General features: G+C 54.8%; 2 protein-coding genes and 1 long non-coding RNA gene across 5 annotated transcripts in view; 1 reads left to right on the forward strand and 2 right to left on the reverse strand.

The window, feature by feature from the left end:
* Window positions 1–5112, reverse strand: part of GON4L (gon-4 like) — a 69820-nt gene extending 64708 nt beyond the window's left edge. For both annotated transcript variants that reach the window (XM_039251325.1, XM_039251324.1), the window contains exons 1-3: window positions 4824–5112; window positions 4289–4351; window positions 671–1201 (exon numbers count right to left, since the gene is read on the reverse strand). In XM_039251325.1, the coding sequence (XP_039107256.1) occupies window positions 671–1184 (514 nt within the window). In that variant the 5' untranslated portion in view covers window positions 1185–1201; window positions 4289–4351; window positions 4824–5112. The remainder of the gene's footprint in view (window positions 1–670; window positions 1202–4288; window positions 4352–4823) is intronic.
* Window positions 5045–23259, forward strand: SYT11 (synaptotagmin 11). Of its 2 annotated transcripts, none has more exons than XM_039251332.1 (4): window positions 5045–5301; window positions 11342–12168; window positions 19754–19877; window positions 20363–23259. In XM_039251332.1, exons 1-4 carry the CDS (start codon window positions 5268–5270, stop codon window positions 20671–20673), a joined length of 1296 nt encoding a protein of 431 aa, XP_039107263.1. In that variant the 5' UTR covers window positions 5045–5267; the 3' UTR covers window positions 20674–23259. The 2 variants fall into 2 exon arrangements, with proteins under 2 accessions (XP_039107263.1, XP_039107264.1); XM_039251333.1 differs by having other exon boundaries at window positions 19754–19874.
* LOC120244672 lies at window positions 7095–14795 on the reverse strand. Its single transcript, XR_005531598.1, has 4 exons — window positions 14737–14795; window positions 9528–9612; window positions 7996–8184; window positions 7095–7496 (listed from the first exon to the last, which is right to left on the reverse strand). It is a non-coding gene; the product is annotated as an uncharacterized LOC120244672 (long non-coding RNA).
* Window positions 23260–23486: the final 227 nt, after the last annotated feature.

Here is a 23486-nt window from a genome sequence, read left to right on the forward strand (position 1 = left end):
AATTGCTCCAAATGAATCATGTGTTTATGTCTTGTCTTCCCAGCTACCCTGGAAATAAGCTTCCTGAGGACAGAACTATGCCTTCGGCTCCTCTTACTTAGGAACCTAAGGAGAAGGTCCAATGCCTGAGCATGAAAAACAAAGCCCTTCACAGTCTACACACAATCTACCACCCAGAAAACTTCTCTCACTTCATCCAAGCAACCACGCCACCATCCTCTTCTGCCTGGGCGCCTACTGCTCTTGGCCTAAGATACCCCCTGCCACCATCTGTTAAACTGCAACGCCGTCCCTCAAGGTTTCTGTCATCTCTTCAGAGCCCCGCCCAGTGTCCCAGGCAGTAGTGTCTCCTTTCGAGCCGCGGCCTCTCCTCCACAAGCCCCACTGCACGGACACCCACCAAATCACAAAAGGCCACACATGGTTCACCCCTCCGAACATGGAAGAAGAGAAAGTTCAGGAAAGGACACAAGAGGGGCTAGGGGAGGGAGGGAGGAAGTCTCCACCCACTCCTAAGGTTCACTGCCGACCCCCAGGGGCTCCCCAGTCCCGATCCCATCCTGGGTCAGTATCCCCTTTCAGAAACAGGCTTTGTAGAGGGACTGCAGGGAGGACAGTGGCCGAGTAGCACCGACAAGGGAAACGCCGCCGAAGACCTTTCATATCTTACCTCCTTCCTCCTTGACTTCTTCACTAGGCTCTCCGGGAAAAGGCTCCTTTGTAACAGGATGATCAGCTCTGTCTTCCTGGGGACCTGGCCCAGGCCTCAGTGCGATCTTCTTCCCTCTCCTTGAGCCAGGGGCCGGGACCTTTCCTTTTCCAGTGTGTACAGTAAGGGGCTGGGAAGACTCCGAGGAAGGCAGGGCGGTTCCCTGAGAGGCGGCCGCGTCAACAGCTCCCAGAACTGGCGCGTGTGCGCCCTGAGTGAGCACCCTGGAGCTCGAGGGTGGCTCCGCCTCACCAAGCTGATCCCCGGCTTCCTGGGCGGACTGCACCTGGAGGCCGGCCGCTCGGCCATGACTTGGTCCCCCAGAGAGCGGCGCTGACCCCAAGTCTTTCACCTGCTCAGACACTGGTCTAACAGCGGACTCCAGGTCTAGGTCCTCTTCCTCCTGGCTGCCCTGGTGCTGTGGCGACTCGGTCACCGTAGTCCTTCTCTTCTTACAGGGCAACATTGTACACATCCCACCCGTGTCCCATCCTGAAAGGAGAAAAGCAAGTTCCTATCGCTTTCGTACTGATTAATGATAACAGCATTTCTTCAAGTACCTTTCCACCTATTCATGTTCGGTCAGGGACACAGTACTTTATACCAAATGTATTAGATGGGAGAGGAGCGACCGCGGTCGGAGGGCCGGGTTCAAATCCCACCTCCATCACAGATGAGCATGTTATCTTGGCCGAGCTACTTATCCTCTCTATCCTTCAGTTTCCTCAACTGTGAAAGAGAATACCTGTCCTTACCTCACAGGGTTGCTCTAAGAATTAAACAGGAAGTGAACAGTAAACGTCAGCGATCATTACTATCAGGGAGGTAGAACAGCATGATGCCAAGAGCAAAGTGTGCAGTCAAACTGTCTGCGTTTGTTTCCCAAGTCAGCCTCTCTCCAACTTCCTGTAACTGCCTAACTTACTTAACCTGAATCTCGAGTTTCTCCAGCTATAAAGTGAAATAAAAATAGGGGCACCTGGTGGCTCAGTCGATTAAGCATCCGACTTCAGCTCAGGTCATGATCTCACAGTCTGTGGGTTCGAGCCCCGCATCGGGCTCTGTGCTGACAGCCAGCTCAGAGCCTGGTGCCTGTCTTCGGATTCTGTGTCTCCCTCTCTCTGCCCCTCCTCCCCTGCTCATATTGTCTCTCTCTCAGAAGTTTAAAAATAAATAAATAAATAAATGAGTGTATACAAAGTGAAATAAAAATAGCATCTACATCATTAAATATTAATTTATTACATCAAAAATGTTTGCTATTGCTGTTTTCACAAACAGGTAGTTCCATCGACAGAAACCATCCAAAAGCAAGGTGTGGGTTTTTTTAAAAAAGTTAGGCTATATTAACAGAACTTCTGTCTTGAAAACAAGAGAGTCCTACTATTCTCTATGTTGTTACTTTTCAACTCTTGGCCTCAACTCCAGTTTTCACATCCCAAGGGCAACAGTAACTTAAACTGGAGAGTATCTTCTTTTAGGTTCTTACAGCACCTGTTTGTAAATCGCTTTTACAGTATCTATCGCTTTTGTTATTCTCGTCTGTCTCCTTCCCCTCTCTCCTTCCCTCAAAACTACGTGCTCTTTGAGGAAAAGAATTCTTTCACCTAGTACCCCTAGTACTTGGCAGGGTGCACCTACTGGATACTCAATGAATGCTCCCTGAAGACACGAAGAAATGAAAGAAAGAGGGCATGAACTTCCAAACCTCCCATCCCAAGCTTATTCTATGCAGCATTTGGACCATGAGTTAAGCACCGTATGGAAAATGACTGCATCTTTCTACCGAGAAAAACTCTACTTTCAATAAAATAGGTCCAAGAACAAAATCGGTTGGTTGCCTGGTGTTCCTCGGGCAGTGCTCAAGCCAAGTCTGAAGGCCCATCCATCAGGGCACTACACTGAAAGCCTGGACCAAAGGACTAAGAAAGTTCTCTTTCCGAGTCTGAACTGTAAGGTTATTTTAAACCGCCCTAATCCGGGGGCGCCGGGTTGGCCCAGCCAGTGAAGAGCGGGACTCTTGATGTCGAGGTTGTGAGTTGGGATTACTTAAAATAAGTAAAATAAAAACTTTTAAAAAAATAAACAAAATAAACTTCCCTAACTCAGTTTCTCCCGGCACCAGGAGAGAACCCCATCCCCACCCCCAAGTCGGCTGATGTCCTTTTCTTAGTTATTAAAGCCTCTGTGGACCCCCGTGTGGGAGGTGGGGAGTCGCTAAGAGGCGGAGCGGGCGCAGCCTGCAAGAGCCCGTTTCAGAGATGACAGGCTCAGAAAAGAAAAACAAGGACGGAAGGAAGGCAGCTTCTCGTCCAAGTCAGCAGCGCGCAGAGACGGGCTCCAGGCACTTCGAACGCAGCAGCCCTAAAAAGGGCCCCGCTTTGGGAACTGGAGCCACCCTAACAGGGTCGATGGACGCGACTCCCGGGGCAGCGCCAGCGCGGGCCGCTCGGGGGAAGAGACATCACCAGGGGTCCGGGGTGCGCTTCCCACCGCGGCGCCGAGCGCCGGCCGCGGCCCCCACGCCCAGCCGGGCACCTTCGCGCCCCACCTTCGGTCTCGCACCCCACGCCGGCCCTCAGGCCCGACCCCTCGGCCCGGACGTCCCACCTGCCTCTTCCCGCCCCACCGCACGCGCCCCGCCGCCCTCACCAGCCGGCCAGATCCCGCGGAAACCCAACTCCGCTCCCGCCGGAAGTCAGCCAACGGCAGCCACTGACGTGCGCGCCCCCGAGCCGCGGTGCGCGGCGCCAGGGCGCCAAGGAGCATGCGCCAACCTGCAGGCGCCATGCTAGGTGCGGGCGGACGGAAGCCGGCGCGTCAGCTGTCGGCGAGAGAGGTTACAGGAATGCCTGCCTCTGAGCTGTCCCACTCAAAACAAAACCGGGGATTGCAATTCAGTGGCTTAGGCTGACATCTGTCTAATCCTTCTCGCCGCGAGATACCTGGAATCGGGACCGAGGAAATGGCGAACTCATAAAATTGCAGAAAGAGGACTCCCTGGCTTACAAATAGTGCGGTTTCCCGAATAAAGCGAAGGCAGTCTGGGACTCAATCCACAGCGATTTATTCATGTTTGTATCATGCTCTTCATCTCACAAAATGCTTTCACTTACGTTGTCATAGGTGATTTGATTGTCACAAACCCGATGGGACAATGGATATTCTACCTCCCAATTTACACAGAACAGAAATTTCTGGCTCAGCTGGGAAGGTGGTTTCACAAAGACACAGATATCAAGGGGAATCGGGCATCCAAACTCTAGCTTTTAATGCCATGATCCAGTGCCCGGGAAGGTGCCTGCGGCAGAGTCGGTGTTCGTTAATTCAATACAAGGGTTTTGAATGATTCCTAGACCCATGTTCTTTCCACTTTTCTAGAAGGACAGGATGTGGAAACTGTTAAAACCCATTCAACTGTCTCAATTTACAGGTGAAGCATCAACAAATATTTATGCATTTAAATAATTTGCCTTGATCCTGTCTGTAAACAAGATGAAAGCATCCACAGCCAAAAGGAGCGAAATTTAGGTAATCATGGAGATTAATGCCAGTAGTCTATAACCTGAATCACTCTACCTCTCCCAAATGCCAAGGAAGTCTCCAGAAGCTTGGAGTGTCGTCTGTGTCCTGTTTTTCAACCTGCAGAACACATAAATCTGGTTTGCTGCTCGCTATGCCCTTCTCCCCCGCTCCAGCCCCCCCCCCATCAGCCCTAAGCACTTGAAGCTGTTGGAAGAGAAATACCCAACGCCTTTGACATACAAGCCTTAAAAACAACAAAAAACGCTTTAATTTACACTCCACAAAATCCATCCATAGATGGATTGTAGAATTTTGCTTCTACGATTATTCCCAGTAACTTTTCAGTTATGCAACCAGCACTTGGTTTCGTGTTTAATCAGAGCTTCCGAAGTTTAAGAAAGCTCCCATAATAACCTTTAGCGGTCTCCGATATTTATAACAATAATGGCAAACGATACTGAAATACAGGCAGGACAGAATTCTCTTTTTCCAAAATTCCGGAGTCCCTGTCATCCAGAACATTCTGCCGCGATATTAAGCGCCGGGAACCGGAATCACGGGATCTATAGGACCTCAGATGAAAATGTACCTGCGCTTCTAGTTCGGGCCGCGGGGCTTCTCGCCTGAGGGACCCACAGCCCGCGGGTGGGCGGGGTCTCACTCCCAAGAAATCCCGGCGACGGCGGGGGGGGGGATCCCCTAGCGGAGAGCTTCCGGAAAGGGGCCGGGCCGGGCTTCCGGAACTTTTCGGACGGAGGCGGAGTCTTCTGCCGAGGGCCGTTCGGAAGAAGGCGGGGCCTACTCGCATCAGGACCAGTCGGGCTGCACCTGCATCCTTCGCTCAGAGCATCCCTGGAGCATCTTGGGAGGCGCCCGCAGCTGGCAGCCCCGGGCCCGGCCGGCGCGGAAGGTGTCCGCCAGCCCCCCCCCCCCGGGCCAGCGCTCTACCGCGGCGGCCTCGCTGCTGGCCGGGCGTCCCCACACCGGGCTGACCACCGAAGAAGCATTTACAGCAATAGCCTCTGATTACGACATGGCTGAGATCACCAATATCCGACCCAGCTTCGGTAAGGAGAGCCGGGGATCCCAAGCCTGGGCCAGTGGCAACCCCGCGAAGCCCGCGGAGCGAGCGGGGGAGCGTCACCCCGCCGGGATGCGGCCTGCGGCGGCGGGCGGCGCCTCAACTTGCGCTGCGGGCTGCAGAGCTGGCCGGGCCCGGGCCCGCCGGGGGTCGTGGGTCCCCAGGGCCGCCGAAACCTGCGGGGGCCGCGTCCGCGCGCTGGAGGAGGGGGAGGGGGAGCGCAAGGGAGCCGGGCGCGGACCCCTCCCCCTCGGGGCGCGCAGGGCGGTGCCCCCTGCTCCCCCTCCCACTGCTCCTCGGGCTGCGGGGGAGGGCGGCGGCGGGGGATGGGCGCCAAGATGGCAGCTGGGGGGGCTGAGGGGTTAAGGGACCGCAGGGCCCGGGGGCTGGTCTCGGGGGAGCCGGGGCCGCGGGCGAGCGCGCGGGGAGCCGCTGCCAGGCCGGCGGGGCGCGGGGCGCGGGGCTGGCGGCCGCCGAGGGCCCTCGAGCGCGGTTCTGCACCGTAATGGTGGGTCCGTCCGCTGCTACCAAATGGCGCTTGGCGCTGCCGAGCCGGGGATGACGTGATGTCTATTCTGGGCCTCCTGGCAGCGCCCAGGCCCCTCTTCCCGGGCCTTTGTTCCCTGTTTCCCTGGCTGGCTTTTCCGAGAGGGGGACTCACCGCGCTGGCGGGGGCGCGGGCCTGGCCGGGGCGGGGGGAGGGGGAGGGGCGGGAGAGGCCGGGCCCGGGGGAGGCAGCTTTGTGTACCCGGGAAGGCATTACGTCACCCCGGAGCGGCTGGCCCCCGACCCGGGCCTCTGGGCTCTCGGCTGGGCTGCCCGCCCCGGGGCAGAGAGTGGAGTGGAAAATAGGGAGGAAGACGGGAAAGAAAAGCTGGACGCGCAAGTGTTTTCCTCTTTGGGGCTTCCTCCAAAATGGGCCCTGGGTGCGAACTTCCTGGGCCATGCTTTCCTCGTCCAAAAATAAAAGAGTTGCCCTGCCTCTCCCTCACGTCTACCCCAGCTTGGATGAGAGTTGCTTGGCCGAGGGTTCCTTCACGTCCCCTAAGAGAGCCTGTCCCTCAGCCAACCCAGAAGGTGTGAGCATCCAGACTACAGTTTTTAGGGTGGGGCCATAATCCAAGTGGGAAATGGCTTTTCTCACTCCCTAGTAAGAGGTTCATGGAAACAACACTCAGTGAGCTCTCCCACCTCAATATCAGAAAGAAGACCTCAGAGCGGAGGAAGTATCCAGAAAACATCACGCCCATTAGCTACTGGTTCCCACTGATTCCCAAAGGCTCAATCTTAGCTGTGTTTCTTTCTACACTTCCCCGTCTGCGTCTCAGTCTTTGAGTTCTGAGTGTTCAAAATAGGTTTCCCTTTTGTGATCGCGTGAGCCCGCCATGGTTTTCTTCCTGCTCTCTTTCTCCCGCCTTCTTTCCAACATATTGTTTTCTCTAATTGCAGTTCCAAACTCCTTGAAAAGTTAGAAGGTATGAAGCATAATATAGTGGTTTCCTTTAGGAGGAATATTAGTGGAAAAGAGAAAAATTTTTCAAAGAGGGTGCGCCTGCGTGGCTCAGCCAGTTAAGCGTATGGCTCTTGATTTCCGCTCAGATCATGATCCCAGGGTCGTGGGATCGAGCCCCGTGTTGGGCTCAGCACTGAACATGGAGCCTGTTTAAAACTCGCTTTCTCTCCCTCTGTCCCCGTCTCCCCTCTCTAAAATTAAGAAAGGGGAGAGTGAGAAAAGAAATCATTTCAGCCTTTGACATACTCCATTTTATCTCTTCCTTACCGTACTCTCCAGTGTTGGCATTATTATATGTACTTGACAGATGAGGAAACTGAGGTTCAGTGAGATAAAGTGACTTGGGATAAAGTCAAACAAACAAGCAAAGGTAGTGCTAGGATTCAAACCATCCAGTGGATGCCAAAGTCCATTGTCGTTTCACTGTGTCACCCGGGCCCACTCGACAGGGCAAGGCTGGTTTAGCAAAGGAAACATCAACAGCAGATCTGGTCAAAGGCTGAGAGAGCGGGACACAGCCCGGACGTGGCTCACAGGTCTTTAGGCGTGTACAGAGGGTCCTGCATAGAGAGCTGCCACTTCTGACTTGCTCGAATCTCATAGAGAACTTCACTTCAGATGCGGAGCCCTTGGGAGTTACACCAAGCCAACAGTCAATTACCCGTGACCTTGGAGGACAAAAGGAGCAAACAGCACAGTCACTGCAATTTGTGACTACTTTAAAAGGCTTCCTTCAGCCATTAGTTCCAACTTCCTTTTCCCACCAAGCTTTTGACTAAAGCAACACAAAGGGTTCTGAGTTGCAGCATCTCTGATTTTTTCTAGTTCACTGCCTTGGGTGGGGGAGAGAGGCAGGGTTTAAGAGATACTAAAATGAAGAAGAAAATGGGGCAAGAGTAGGAAACCAGGTTGAGGAGAGCAGCCAGGTAATGCACGGGCGGCGTCATCCGTTTGTCTTCTGTTCCTTCTCTATCCTCCTGAAAACGGGAATCCTACCCCTTCTCTTTACACGTCTCACCTCCATTTTCTAACCACAAATGTGGAGGCATTAGCAGTAGTGGGTTTCCGCGAGATCAGAGTAGATCTACAGTAGAGCCAGAAGGATTACTCCAGTGTCTCCCAGCCTAGGCTTTATGCTGGTCATTCATATCATTCTCAAAAATGTACCTGGCTTGTGGGTTCCCTGCTTCCTCTTCTCAGGGAGGCAACCAGTGTTCACTGTCCTTAATCAGTAGCAAGCAGTCTCCAGGAACATCCCTGATTGGTGGTGAATGGAGAGCCCCTTTTTCATATTTGTGCCCGTTTTGATTGACAGTTGAATCCGGTCAGTTGGCCAAACAAGTATTTACTGAGCACCTATTAAATGCAAAGCCTCAGGGACTCACAGATGGACAGGATGTTATTTCTACCTGCTTACAAGGAGCTAAGGAGCTTACCGCCAAGGCTGCTCCCGTTTTATGGAAACCTGTCCCTAACAACCCTTGTTTCATTTAATATCTGGCAATAAACACTACTATTGTTTAGTGAAGACATGGTCACCTTGATTTACTTTGTTAATGGCTTCCCCCCTTAGTATTATTTAAAAATGTAACCTCTTCTTTTTTTTGCCTGATCCCAACTTTCATAGAATCATGGGATGTTGGAGAAAGAACTTCAGGGACATTTGGTCCGATCCCTACTGAAGAAATCTCTTTTAGAATATGCCTGACCAATAGTTATCCAACGTCCAAAAGTTTTCAGTTGGGGATTCCCTGCTTTGTGAAGCAATCTGGACCATTGTGAGGCAGAACTGTTAATAATTTGACCCTTCACTGAGTCAAAATCTGTCTCCCTGTAGCCTGTATGCTCTGATACTAGACAGACTTTGTAAAGTCAAATCAGACCTTTTCCAACAAAATGCCTTAAATAATTGGAGAAAGTTATTATTCCCAGACCTCCAATCTCTTCAACTTTTCCTCATTTGATATGGTTTCCGGGGCTTCTACTATCTTGCTTGTCCGTAATGAAGATGTACTCCCATGTCGGGCAGACCGGGGCTTGGACCCCATCACCGCCATTTGCTACCACGTGGCCTATGGCAGATTTGGGTCCCCAGGTTCCTCAGTTATAAAGTGAGGATGTTAGGGGTACCTCTCTTCAGTGAGTTCCTTGATTCAGAGAGAGCCCTAGAGCAATGCCGGGCAGGGACACGATAAATGTACACAGGAAAATGGCGGGTCTTATTCTTGTCATTGCTAGATAGAACACTCCATATACGTTATGACCAGTGCAGATTAAATTATGCCTCCTCCCCAGCCTGTCATCAGGATGTCATACTCATGGTATAAGTTGGCATTAGCCTAAAATACTTCGTAATAAACTAGATTATTTCTGCTCAGACTTGTCAAGTAAGGCCTCCCATTGTGTATCAATAGATTTTTGAAGGCCAATATAGAATTTTACATTTGTCCCCCATATATCTAATCATACAGGCTCATTCTCTTTTTTCCAGTCTGCAGAGGCTGTTTTGAATTCACTAATTCATTTGCTCGATGACTACTTATGATGTGCTGCGTGGTTCTAGGGACCTGAGGGTACAGCAGTGAACACAACAGTCACTGTTAGGAATCTTAGCTAGTAGGGAGGACAGATGAATACCTGTCAGGAGTAGTCGGTGCTATGAAGAAAAACAAAGCAGAGCGACGGGCATATCACCTCACCTGGGGCAGCCAGGAAGTACTGCTCTCGTAAGATAAGGTTTGAGCAGAGGCCTGCAGTCAGTGAGGCAGGGAGCTGGGCAGATACCTGTGGAAGGAGGTTTTGGGATGGGGCGCCTGGGTGGCTTAGTCGGTTAAGCGTCCGACTTTCGCTTAGGCCATGATCTCACGGTTCGTGGGTTCGGGCCCCGCGTCGGGCTCTGTGCTGACTGCCAGCTCAGAGCCTGGAGCTTGTTTCAGTCTGTGTCTCCCTCTCTCTCTGACCCTCCCCTGTTCAGCTGTCTCTCTCTCTCTCTCTCCTAGAAATAAATAAAAAAAAAAAAAAATTAAAAAAAAAAAAAAAGGAGGTTTTGGGAAGAATCTGGAATATGTTGAAGTCACATTTATTTCCTCAGTCCTGTCTGCCCTACCCAAGGCTTCCCTTAAAAAGTAATGTGGACAACTAGAGGCCTTATCGAGACCTTTAAGGCCTAAATCCAATTTGGCTTCAGTGAACTTAAAAGGGAAAAGAACCCCCAAACCTGTCAGGGTCCCAGCGTGCGTGGGGGAAGGACAAGAGGAGAGGAAGGGAAGGAAACAGCCTGTTCTGTTTAGTTAGCTGTTCGTTCAACAAATAGGCACCAAGTACATATGTGCGTTCTCAGTGCTGAGGATACGGAAATGAACCCAACAGACAAAAGTCCTGTCCTCACGAAGCTTATTCTCTAGTGAAGGTGTATTTATTGTGGTAAAACTATACACGTGTGTGCGTGTCCCCATATATATTAGGGGGTGCACACATGTGTGTGTTTCACCGTGTGTAAGACAGATAAGACCTATGGAGATGACGCAGGGTTAGGACCCGGGGGTCTAGTGGGAAGTGGTTGAGCTTTTAAGGAGGGTGATCCGGGAAGGCCTTGATGAGAAGGTGATATTTCAGCCAAGAGCTGACATTTTCCACATTTCTTCTTATTTAATCTACAAGTATTGGGAACTGGGAGCTGAAATTCGGAATATGTTTTTAAAATACTCAGATCCAGGGGCGCCTGGGTGGCTTAGTCGGTTAAGCGTCCGACTTTCGCTTAGGTCATGATCTCGCGGTTCGTGGGTTCGAGCCCCGCGTCCGGCTCTGTGCTGACTGCCAGCTCGGAGCCTGGAGCCTGTTTCAGTCTGTGATTCCATCTCTCTCTGACCCTCCCCTGCTCACGCTGTCTCTCTCTCTCTCCTAGAAATAAATAAAAATTTAAGAAAATAAATAAATAAATAAAATAAAATACTCAGATCCAGACTTTTTACCGCCCACTCACTTTCACCACCGTTGAGCATACTCCCCAAACCACGCAGGGTCGGCCCTGCCTTCTCCTACCCCAGCTGCCAGTCGGCCCGCACAGGCCAGCTGCAAACCCTGTGCTGGATGCCGTGGAATATTCTCCCAAAGCCAGACACAGCCCATGCGCTTGAGTGTTGTGTCACAGTCGAGGTCAAGGTGACTTTATAAGGCCACAGGGCAGCTTTGTGTGGGAACCACCCAAGTCCTTAAGTGTTGCCAGGTGGCCAGGGAAAGAACGGGGAGCCAGGCGCTGCACTTCCAGGGAGGCTTCCTGGAAAAGAGACACACTTTACCAGGTTCGCTGGAAGGCGAAGCCGTGGGTTGGTCGGAGAGGATGGGTCAGGGCGTCTCCTGGAGCAGGGGGTTCCCAAGCCTAGATGAGCTGGATTTGTGGCGCAGGCGCAGGGCCCGGCCACGTAGCTGCAGAGGCACCAAGCTGAGGCGCTCCAGGAGGGCCCGGGGGAGTGAGGTCCACCTGCCTTGACGCATCTCTCGTCTCCACCTGTAGATGTGTCGCCAGTGGTGGCCGGCCTCGTCGGGGCGTCCGTGCTGGTGGTGTGCGTCTCGGTGACCGTCTTCGTGTGGACGTGCTGCCACCAGCGGGCGGAGAAGAAGCATAAGACCCCCCCCTATAAGTTTATCCACATGCTCAAAGGCATCAGCATATACCCAGAGACCCTCAGCAACAAGAAGAAAATCATCAAAGTGCGGAGAGACAAAGACGGCCCCGGGAGGGAAGGGGGGCCCGGGAGCGTGCTGGTGGACGCGGCCGAGGCTGGCCTGCTGGGCCAAGACAAAGGCCCCAGGGGCCCCAGCTCCGGAACTTGTATAGACCAGTTACCCATCAAAGTGGACTATGGGGAAGAACTGAGGAGCCCCGTCCCAAGCCTGACCCCTGGGGAGAGCAAGACCACTTCTCCGTCGTCCCCGGAGGAGGAGGTGCTGCTGGGGTCCCTCACCTTCTCGGTGGACTATAACTTCCCGAAGAAAGCGCTGGTGGTGACCATCCAGGAGGCCCACGGGCTGCCAGTGATGGATGAACAGACCCAGGGCTCTGACCCCTACATCAAAATGACCATCCTTCCCGACAAGCGGCATCGGGTGAAGACCAGAGTGCTGCGGAAGACCCTGGACCCTGTGTTTGACGAGACCTTCACCTTCTACGGCATCCCCTACAGCCAGCTGCAGGACCTGGTGCTCCACTTCCTCGTCCTCAGCTTTGACCGCTTCTCCCGGGACGACGTCATCGGGGAGGTCATGGTGCCGCTGGCCGGCGTGGACCCCAGCACGGGCAAGGCACAGCTCACCCGGGACATCACCAAAAGGAACATCCAGGTGAGGAGGGAGAGCGTGTTGGGGGGATGGGGGGCTGATAGGCGGGGAGGGAGATGAGAGCTCAGGGAACAAGCGGAGGGGCAGGGGGCGTCCGGGGGGGGAGGGGCTGTCTAGAATCCGCAGGGGCCGGAGTGAAACAGGGCCTGTCATGCTGAGTCTCCTCCAAGAGGCACTTGGCGAGGACAGAGGCCCCGGCAGCTGCTGAGATCTCACTCAGTGCTTGGCTTGCGTGGAGCAGGGCAGCCCACCGGTCCTAGACCCTCATGAGATCAAGGCCGTGGGGGCCGGTTTCCTCTCCAGGGTCGTGTGTGACCTCCCTCCGGTGAACTGTGGTGGGGCTTCAGCCATTTTGCCCTCAGCTTCCCTTTCTCAGCCCACATCGCGGGCGTAAGTAGCATCGTGTCTGGGTTTGCAGCCGTGCCATGAATGCCGTGTAAGGATCCACTTCACTTTCCAGCCCCCCCTTCTGGGGCCTCACCCCCCGCCATGCTCGTCCTCGGCGCCCTGCTGTGCAGATTGGACGGGGACTGAGGGCCCACCCTCCTGCCTCCTCCCTGCTGGGCAGCTTTGGCTCTTGACTTGTAGTTTCAGGGGTGCAGGAAACGTGCCCTCACACCCCCCAGTTCACCCGTTTCTCCCACAGCCGCGGGTGCAGTGTGGTTCCCGGGGGGGAAGGGGAGGTCGCTTCAGCTCTGGCCGGACTGGCAGACTCAGGCCCAGCTCACCGCCTCCCTGCCGAGCAGCCCAGGGAGCTTCTGCACCCTCAGCTCCTGTTTGTCTGGCTCTGCGGTGGGGCCCGTAATTGCGTCTTCCTCACAGGGGGGTGAGGATTAGATGAGATAAGGCGTCTGGCCCGTTGTTGCCCTCGGAGGGCTTTCACTCTAGTGAAGAAGGACAGTCCTGGCAACTGCCAGACGGTCAGCGGGGCAGGTGGCCTGCAAGAGGCTGCTGGCGTTTTAAACCCAGAGTCCACTCCTGTTTCAAGATCCGGCCTGAGTGGTTAACGACAAGGGCTCTGAAGTCGAACCTGAGCGTGAATCCAGATCTCACCAGCCCACTGACCTTGGGCGAGCTGCTCAGCTCCTCTGATCTCCGTTTCTGATGGGACTTAAGCAAGATGATACATGCCCGTAGCCCCCGGCACACAGCAAACCTCCGAGACCGCATCACCACTACCTTGACTAGTCCTGTTATTAGTAAGGTCCGGTCTCTGGGAGGTACTGTGGTTCGCAGACATTTGTATTTTGTTTTAACAAAATAAAGGAGGGCAAGGGGCATGCAGAAGGAGGTGGAAGGTTCAGAAAGGATGTCGGGGCCACTGAGAACAGCCGCTTACCTTCCAGAAAGAGCCGTGGCTCCATTCCCTCCTTATGCCTCTTCTGCCTCCGAGCCCACACGGGACTCAGCGGGGAGGCAGGAGGCCCAGGATCTGACAAAAGAGGCTTCGGGGCCAGTAGAGGCTGGGTGTGCCCTGAGCTCTGGGCACAGGGTTTACCCGCTATAGGAGGGCGCCCCCCCCTTCCGTGTTGTGTCGCCGGCCCCCGCAGAGCAGCAGCGGGGGGGAAGGCCTTCCCCCCCCCGGGACGCCCCACGGCTTGAAGAGCGTGAGAGCTGCGATGTCAGGTCGTCTGCGCTGGTGTGGGGCCCAGACTCGCAGGCACCCGAGCCCCACACCTCAGACGCTCTCGCGTCCTCCGAGGCTGGAGTCAGAAGCCCCGGTGGGAACTGCAGGGGTGATGTGTGTTCAGCCCCGCCCCCCCGCTCCCTCCTGGGGCCCTGCCGACTCCTCCCTGCTCCGTGGTGCTCCTCTGCAGGCCTCCACCAGTGGCCCCAAGGGTCCCCCCCCCCCCCGCCTGCCAGACGCCCCAGACGCCCCCGCCCCCGCAGCCCGGGCTGCAGGCCTGCAGTGGCTCTGTGCCAGGCTGCAGCTGGGGAGGGGCTGGCCGGGAGAAGGGCTGATTCGGCCTGGGAACAAAGCCGCCTGAAATCCAGGACACTGGCCGGGGAGCGGACAATGGCGTTTGCTCACCCGCCAGGGGCTCTTGGCAGGAGCCATGTTTCTTTCCACTTTATTAACTCCCTTCAGGAGGGACAAGCCAGGGCGAGGATCCTGAGCAACCCGCCTCCCCACCCCCCCGCCCCGGCAGAAGCGCAGAGGGACGTGCAGAGCACCCCCTCCCCACCCCAACCCCTCGCCCGGGCCCTCCGAAGTGCGTTTCCGCAGCCGGTGCCCGTGGCCGGGGCTGCGCTCCGTCTTGAGCCACGAGGCCACAGGCCTCTCCCAGCGCAGCCTCCAGATGTCTGCCCTGAACCCTCCCTGCCGTGGCCGAGAGCCTGCCTTTCGGGGACTCCCCTTGGCCCAGCAGCTAGAGCTGCTCTGAACCATCCCACACTCTGGACGGAGCTTTTTCTGGTCTGTGGAAGGCACCCCCTTACAATAGGGGGCCACATTCTCTCCTCCAACCCAGAGGCCTGGGGGGCCTGGTGGGAATTGTGTTTCCCCAGATACCCCCCACCCCTAACTGCATTTCCTTTAGCAGAAAAACCGCCTCTCGTCCCTCCCGTTACCTAGTGCGATCTAGTGGAGGAGGTCCGGGGCTGGCTGTCATCTCTGACTTCCATTTCACCCCTCCCCGTTTCTCAGCCTCCGTCCTGGTCTGTGAAGGCTGACGGGATCAAGCTCTTAGGAAAAATTAACCCTTGATTATTAGTGAAAGATCACAGTATAAATTCTAGAATGCTCCATTTCTCTGAGTTGGATTCTGGAACCAGCTTTTTTTCGGGGGGGTGGGGAGGACGGAACAGCTATTTTTCTAATATCTTGTCTGGATAGAAATTGTTATTATTATTTTTAAGTAAGCTCTATAGCTAACGTGGGGCTCAAACTCATGACCCTGGTCCAGAGTCTCATGCTCTTCTGACTGAGACAGCCAGCCACCCCTCAGATAAAAATTGAAGTGAATTAGAGTGAGAATTAAAGTAAATTCCCATAATAGATCCCCCAGGAGGCGGCTGGAGGCGGCCCAGAGAGGGCGGGGGCACGGACAGAGGACGGGCAAAGAAGTAATTAGCAAGCAGATCAGGCAGAGTTGTTAGTTTCCCCTAAATTTCTTCAGGTCATTGTTTCCACATCCCTTCCTATCCTTCCTGGGCCACGTCTGGTGTTGAAGGCCTGGGACAGTGGTCGTGGGAATGACCGGATTCTCAAAATCTCAGACCCCTAAGGAACCTGAGAGGTCGTCCACTCGAGCCAAAAGGGACTGAAAAGAGAAAGAAGTGAGCCCCGGAGAGACTGGCTGTGCGAATGTACGGGGATGAGGGGGCTGTGGCACAACATTCAGGTGTTTGTTTCCCTTGCTTTCCCGACTGTGAGTTGTGTGGAGGTGGCCTCTGGCCCCAATAAAGTTGTGTCGGGGACGCGTGGGGCCACCTGGTGCAAAGACGGGGTGGCTGGACAGTCGCTCCGGAAGGGCCCTGCTGGCTACAGGGGACGGATGCTGTCCCTAGTGTTTCCTTACCTGCGTGTCTTCCCTGCCACCACTGTTCTGTTCCTCTTCCGCTGTGGGAGAAGGGAGCCCCTGAGAGCAAAGCCTCCCGCCCTCTCATGGGGGACAGGACCCCTCCTCCCCCGGTGTCCCCGCTTGTCTGGCCCCAACAGGGATTTCCTCAGCGGCCAGGGGGCTGGGAAACAGCTCACTCCCAGCCCTTGACAAAGATCCCTTGAGAAAGAGGCGTTGACAGTGCCACTCAGGATGGGAATAGGGTGGGAGGAGAAGGCGGGGGAGGGGACATGAAATCTGGCCTCCAGGGCACAGGAAGCGTGGCACTCGGGTCCTGTTGAGGCTGCAGACTTGACCTGGGCTTCCCTGGGGGGCGGCCGCACAGGGGCGGGCGTTCTGCCCACGTAAGATGACCCAAGGCGAAGGGGGGTGGATCAGACGGAGAACAGTTGCCTGAGGAGTGATTTTAGGGGAGAAAATCATTAAAAGGGCAACCAAAAGTTGTTCACTTTCCCCGAGAACTAGGGAAGGGACGTGGGGATTTAGACTGGGAAGGTTTTGCTATAATAATTTACAAAACACAGTTTTAACCAAATAATTGGGAAACCTAAGCTACAATTTTATAGCCAATGCTTTCTTATAAATAAAACACTTTGTTTTTTGTTTTTAATGATCAGGTTTCATTTTTTTTTTAAGCAGGCTCCATACCCAAAGTGGGGCTCAAACTCATGACCCCGAGATCAAGAGTCCATTGTGTGCTCTTGCCACTGAGCCAGCCAGGCGCTCCCAAAAACATCTCTTTAGAGTTTTCCCTTTGACCCTATCTACTCTTCCTCTGTATACAAAGTGAGAATTATATTGAGGATTGTGTGTGCACATTTCACGTTTAGATACCAGTATTCAAGGATGTTCCAGCCCTAGACCTCAAATCTAGTTCACATTTCTTGGGGGCTGGTGGACATGGAATGAAGCAGTGGCCCACATCATCCAGAAGTTCCTTCTAGATCAGAGCTGTCCGCTGGAACTCTCCGTGACGGTGCAAGTGTTCTGAATCTGCACTGGAACACTTGAAATATGGCTAGTGTGACCAAAGAACTAAAATTCTAGCCTCACTTAATTTTAACGAATTTAAATTTAAATGGACACTTGGACCTAGTTGCTACTGTGTTGGATAGCTCAGTTCTGAATGTTCCTCTGGAAGGTACGTGGGGTCACGTTCCTGATGCCATTTGGCCGTACCTCATAGTAGAAATGAGCCTACGTTCTCTGGTTGGGCTCTGACTCTGGTCAGATGGAAGCAGCCCAGAAGTATCCTGTTTGCAGTGACAACCAGCCTGTGATTCTCAGCTGGGGGTGAGGGGGTCCCTCCGCAGACATGATCAAGGGCTGACAACATGTATGTTCTGGAAAAGGAGACCCGTGGGCTTCAGTCTAGCAGAGAAGAGCCATGAAAATCTTCTGTAAAGTCTGTTCGCTTTTGGACTTCAGTTTTAAAAGCTAGAGGGTGGGTTTTGGGGCGCCTGGGTGGCTCAGTTGGTTAAGCATCCAATTTCGGCTCAGGTCATGATCTCACAGTTTGTGGGTTCAAGCCCCGCGTTGGGCTCTGTGCTGACAGCTCAGAGCCTGGAACCTGCTTCAGATTCTGTGTCTCCCCCTCTCTCTGCCCCTCCCCTGCTCATGCTCTCTCTCTCTCTCTCTCTCTCAGAAATAAATAAAAAACATTTAAATAAGTAAATAAACAAAAGCTAGAGGATAGGTTTAAATCTTGTTCATGGAATGCCCTACGAGGGACATTTCCATATGTTCCTGCTGTGAACTGTAGCCTCAGGAAGGTTTCTGAACCATGCAAAATATTACACTTTCATTCCTCGAGGCGAGTTAGGCTTCTGATCAAAGCACAGATTTTTAGGTTTCTTTCCTTTTCACTGATGAGCTAATTAATTAAATTATTTGCTGCTGTTCTTTGCTGCACCAGCACCCTGAGCAGGTAAGCACAGCAGGCGGGGGCTTCTCGAGAGTAGGGCTTCCCACCGCCCCGTCAGCCCCCGCCGCCAGCATTGCGGCTTCACCCAGCAGGTGCACGGCGCGTGCTTTCGTGCGCGTGCAGCACGGGTGAGGCTAGCGGCCAGTACAGCCGGTTCTGCTCAGTCTAGGACTTCCTGGAGCAGGTGGCAGTTCTTTGGGGCTTTGAGGAGCACAAGGAGTAAGAGTTGGTAACGAGGGAGTGATTTTCGTCCCAGGTTTACCTTATTGCGCCCAATATCTCTCGAGCCCCGCCTCCTTTTGTGTTCCTTCTCCCAACCCCATCCTCACTTGTAAAAAGCTAGATACACATTAAATTTTTAAAACATTTTAATGAAAAAAGCCAAACTATCCTTAATCATAATTCTAACAATGAGCTGGAAACAAGAAAGTGCCCTCCATCTCTTCCCTCTGCCCTCCACCTACGTCAGTTCTTCTTGCCCCGCGCCCATCCCTGGGTCCCGGCCTCAGTGACCCGCCCCCCCCCCAGCCTCGGGGCCGCCTCTGCTCCGTCCGTCCGTCTGTGCATCTGTCATCCAGCCTCCACTACAACAGTAACCGTCTTCGTGAATCGTTAACTCTGTGCCGGCCGGCCGGCCCCGCCTGTGTCTGCAGCCAAGTCTGCTGTTTGGTCTCAGGGCCCCACGGCCCTCGCCTGACCCACCCCCCAGGTTCCCTCCTCCCGGCACCCCCGCCAACTCTGGGAACACTGGGGACCCTCGCAGGCCCCAGGGCCTTCGCGGCGGCCATTCCTGCCACTCGTCCTGACTGGTCTTCCCACCAACTCATCGTCATAAACCCAGCCCAGAGGTCATGCGGCCGCAGCCCCCTCCCCGGGGCCCCCCAGCACTAGGACGGGTCCTGACTGCTCCGAGGGGGGCGCACTCCTTTGTGTCTGTCTCCTCTGGGCACAGTCGGCGCCTTGGGAGCAGGAACCAGATCCTGGTTCAGTCGGTGGAAGGTGCAACTCTGGATCTCAGGGTTATGAGTTAAGCCCCACCTTGGACATAGAGACGACTTAAAAGAAACAAAAAATGGAGGGGAAATAAAACAGATAAAAAAAGGAACTCGGGTCCTATTAGCTGCAGGCCGCCGCACCCAGCATGTGTCCTTAGGAGGCGTCTGGGGGCTCAGTTGGTTAAGCGTCAACTCTTGGTTTCAGCTCAGGCCATGATCTCATGGTTTGTGAGTTCAAGCCCCACATCAGGCTCTGCGCTGACAGTGCAGAGCGTGCTTGGGACTCTCCCTGCCCCTCCCCCACTCAGGCTGTGTCCTTCTCTCTCCAAATAAATAAAGAAAAAAAATTTTTAACATCCTTGGAGGACCAGAGGGTTTTTTCAAGCTCAAGGTAGAGCCTGGAATAAAACTTAACGAGGGAACACACAGAGGTGGGCGCAGGGAGGAAGCCGGCACTCCGGAGTGCTTTCACTGAGGCAGGCCCAGCGGTGTGGACACTCACCTTGTGAAACAGAGTCGCCGCCAGAAAGTTCAGGAACCTGCCCAAAGCCAGGTGGTGAGTAAACGGCAAAGCTAAGGCTCGACCCCAAGGTTCCCACCTCCCACTCTGCAGTCTCCAAAACGTCCATCCCAAGAACAAATGAGACAAGCAGAGACAATGGGCTTCTGTCTGGCGCCCTGTGTGCCAGGCACGGGCACAGGTAAACGTTTACTGATTTTAATGTATTTAATCCTCTCGATAACGCTCTGAAGCCAATACAGTTTGTATCTTCATCTTTCCGCTGAGAAAACTGATGCACAGAGACGTCAAGCTCTTGTCCACGGTCAACCAGACAAGCAGCTGCGGCAGAACTTGAATCTGGACCCACCCGGCCTCACGGTCTATGCTCTTGAATACAAGACGAGGCTACCTCTCCGTGCAGATGATTTTATTTAGCGTCAGAATTATGAGTTTTCCCGTGTTTCCCTCCCCGTTACTGTGATAGTTGCATCCTTATAGGACAAACATCTCCCCTGCCTCTCCCCCGTCACCGCTGCACACCCCCTGCACCAGGCTCTGCCCCCCCCCCCCCGCGGGACCCTCACTTGTTGTTTCCTCTCCGCAGAAGTGCATTAGCAGAGGGGAGCTCCAGGTGTCTCTGTCGTACCAGCCCGTGGCACAGAGAATGACAGTGGTGGTCCTCAAAGCCCGACACCTGCCGAAAATGGACATCACCGGTCTCTCAGGTAGCAGCTATTTACCCCAACCTGCTTCTGTCTGTCGCAGCCCCACCGCGTCCCCGGCCTGTGGCCCTGGCCCCTCCACCCGGTTTCTCCGTCCACACGCTCCTAGGTTGTAGGTTTCCCCAGCGGGGGCGGGGGCGCGTTGGGTGAGGAAACGGGTCCTTACGTGTGGTGGGGTGTCGGGCGCCGCGCCCTCGCTCCCGGCCAGACGTCTCAAAGGGACTTCTGTTAGTCCCGGCCCCCTTGGAAATGCCTCTTTGGGGTCATGAGGGGCCAGACCTGACCCAAGGCAGTTGTTCTGTTACGCGGTGCTTGGCTCCCGTGGGCCCCGGCCAGGCAGGCAGAGTGTGTCCGGTGTGAGGGCCACCAGAGAGAGAGAGAGAGAGGACCGCCAGAGCCCCCCCCCCCCGCCGCCAACACGAGCCCACTGTGCGTAGGAGGCCCGTGTCATGGGCCTGTCTCCTCTTTTCCTGTCTCCTCGGCGGCCCCAGATCCTTACGTCAAGGTGAACGTCTACTACGGCAGAAAGCGCATCGCCAAGAAGAAAACCCACGTGAAGAAGTGCACTTTGAACCCGGTCTTCAACGAGTCGTTTGTCTACGACATCCCCCCGGACCTGCTGCCTGACATCAGCATCGAGTTTCTGGTCATCGACTTCGACCGCAGCACCAAGAACGAGGCGGTGGGGAGGCTGATCCTGGGGGCGCACAGCGTCACGGCCAGCGGCGCGGAGCACTGGCGGGAGGTGTGCGAGAGCCCCCGCAAGCCCGTGGCCAAGTGGCACAGTCTGAGCGAGTACTAATCCTGTCCTCCTCGCCTGAGCCCGGGCCGGGCAGGGCCGGTGGGGGACGCCGGGGAGAAGCAGACTTAAAACCTCAATCTAGTTGTAGAAGAAGATTTCTTACAAAATAAACCCCACAGAGAACGCCCCACGTGACCACAGCTGCAGATCAGTTCTTAGTGATGATTTCCCTCCTTCGCAAGGCACTAGAAATTCTTTTTTTTTTTTAATGGGGGAAAAAGAGAGGGAAAGGCCTCACCAGTCTATATATAACAATGTAACCTTATACTTGCATGTCTAATACAAACTGAAGAAATTAGCCTAACTGCCAATATCCAGTTACAGATTTTGATCCATGAAAATTGTGTTTTGTGCCGAATTGTATTTGCTGATAACCTGAAATTGGCCTCTTTTCACCGGGCTTTTCTGGAGAGGCACCGTCTCCCCCCACCTCTGCAGATGAATAGTTTGCTCCTGCGAGACCTCACGGCTTCATCTTCCCCCCGTGTTCTCTGACACCCCTGCTCTCTGGCTGAGCCCAAGGCCCAGAGGTAGCGAGCTGGGGAACAGGCCGGGTGCACGAGGCAGGGTTTGCAGGGGAAGGAGGCGGCGAGGCGTCCCCGCGGGGAGGGGCAGGGGCGACCCGTGATTGCTGCATGGGGAGCACACGAGCACAGCAGGCTCACGAGGCAGAATTCGGGGCTTTACGAACAGACTACCTCCCTGGAGGGAGCTTCAGAGACTGCGAGCCGGCTCTCGGGTGGCACCGCGGGCCCCAGGCGCTGCTGGTGGGCGTGGGCAGGACGGAGGTGACCGTCACCGCCTGCGGCTACGCCAGCCAGTGACTGGCCTTTATTTTCCCAGAAATGCTCACCACGGAGAAGCCGCAGCCCTCTCAGGGAGCTTCGAGGAGGCTTGCTTTGCTTCATAAGGAAAAGGGCCTTGGGAAATTATTCTTTATCCTTAAGGTTTTTCAACTGTGGCTCTTCAAAATAACAAAATAAGTAAATGTGAGTTACTGAGCGATTGATCAAGGTAACGTGCCGTCCCTCAGAGCACAGTGCTTAGTTCTTGGAATCACGGGTCAAGGCCAGGTGAAGGGATGGGGGCGGCCCGGGTTGCCAGGGGGCCAGCGTCTTGCCGGGATTCAAACTCAGGTCTCCTGACTCCCGCTGGGCCCTGGCTCTGACGCCGAGGCCTCCCGGAGGGCAGCCACCCGGTCCGCGGGCGGCAGGCCTTTCCTCCGGCCTCCGGAGGGGCTCACACGAGCGGCAGCCAGAACGAGGCTGCAAAGGGCCACTTGGGCAGGTCCCCACCCACAGGGGCGTCCCTGCCCTCGCTCTGAGGCTGAGGCGGCCGGGGGTACACGGACAGGGCGGCGATGTTGCCTCTGACGTTCCCCGAGCTCTGGTGGAGTTAAGACCAGTCTGCTCCCCCTGAGTCCCTTTGTGGTTCTTTCTGAAGCCTGGATTCTCGATGGGCCGAGCAGGCCCCGAGCCCACGCCGCCAGCCCCACCCCCACTGACTCCCTGGCCCAGCAAGGAGTCCGCCCCGCGGTCTCCAGCCTATACCCCGTGGAATGTAAATACTGTATCATACGTAGAAGAAAATAATTTTTGTTTTCTAAAAATGCATTTTGAGATAGTTTAATGTCAATTGGACAGGAGCATCCTGAAGCCCCATTAGGAAAAAACCTAAATGCTTCCTCTTCATCGCCTTAATGTCTGAAGATCAGAAACCGCTGAGCACCTGCTCCCGTGTCCTTCCCAGAAGCAATGCAGGGCACAGGCGAGAGTCTGGTCGTGGCCCCGCCGAGGGTGCCTGGACCTCGTCCTGCCGCGCCCTCTCCCCCCCCCCCCCCCCCCCCCCCGCCTCCAGGCGGCTTCCTCCCTCATTCCCCGGGGCTGTTGAGCAGTGGGTGGCGAGGTGACAGGTTGGGGACCGGTAGTTCTGGGGGCCTGGAGTCAGTCGCCTCCGAGGAGGCGGACAGCACAGGGCTCCTCCCTCCTACCTCACGCCTGATCCGTCGTGCCCCTTGGCTCTGCTGTCCCCAAGTTTCCTAGCTGCCTTCGGCTTTCACCCGCGTCCCTGCCGCGGCCACCTGCTAAGGGCGGGGGAGCAGCGCGTCCTCCTCAGAGTCCGTTGAAAGACAAGAGAGTCGCACCCTAGCGTTTGCACAAGGCACTCGTGGTCGGGAACGGGTTAGGGGAACGGTCACTTCTGATTTTCCAAGAGTCGGTCCTTCTCTGCGGACATCTTGGTTCCTTCGGGAAGACAAGAGTTCTTCTTAGGAACAACGGTCCCTTTCTGAGTCATTCGTCCCCTCGGTTCTTCTCGGTGCAGTGCAGCCACGCGGCCCGGGGCCGGGAACGTGCACTAGGTATGACAACAGATAGAACTGGTCTGTGGGACAGGAGCGGCCTGCTCAGGACAGGGAACGGTACGAGTCCTTTTTCTTGGAAGGCTTTTACTATGGCCACGACAGTGACATTGCCCTCACCATGGTCCTTCTCCGATGTGGTCGTCTTTCTTTACCTTGTGTCTTCTCTTGTAAAAATGAAACTCAAGATAAATGTGTCAAATTAAAAAAAAAAAAAAGAAAAACCGGAAAAAGCTAACCAGAGTTGTGTGAAACTGCGTAATGCTGTACTGCTAACCTACAACGTGTAATGCTATCTTGTACGTGGACTTTGTTAACGCACCACACAAGTGCAAAATAAAGACTGACTCACATTAAACACACCAGGGGCACGCGCATGTCTTCTCGGGAGCCGGGTGACTGGGAATGAGGTCAGTCCTCAGACTGCGGGAATGTTCCAGGGCGGGCCCCCAGC

Source organism: Hyaena hyaena, unplaced genomic scaffold, assembly GCF_003009895.1.
Source record: "Hyaena hyaena isolate Hyena2069 unplaced genomic scaffold, ASM300989v1 scaffold_385, whole genome shotgun sequence".
NCBI classification, from domain to species: domain Eukaryota; kingdom Metazoa; phylum Chordata; class Mammalia; order Carnivora; family Hyaenidae; genus Hyaena; species Hyaena hyaena.

Bases quoted from the DNA above. Each gene is read 5' to 3' on its own strand.
- SYT11 (XM_039251332.1), top strand. From the start codon at position 5,268: ATGGCTGAGATCACCAATATCCGACCCAGCTTCG. The intron at 5,302-11,341 runs GTAAGGAGAGCC...CTCCACCTGTAG, and splicing joins CAATATCCGACCCAGCTTCG to ATGTGTCGCCAGTGGTGGCC. The intron at 12,169-19,753 runs GTGAGGAGGGAG...TCCTCTCCGCAG, and splicing joins TCACCAAAAGGAACATCCAG to AAGTGCATTAGCAGAGGGGA.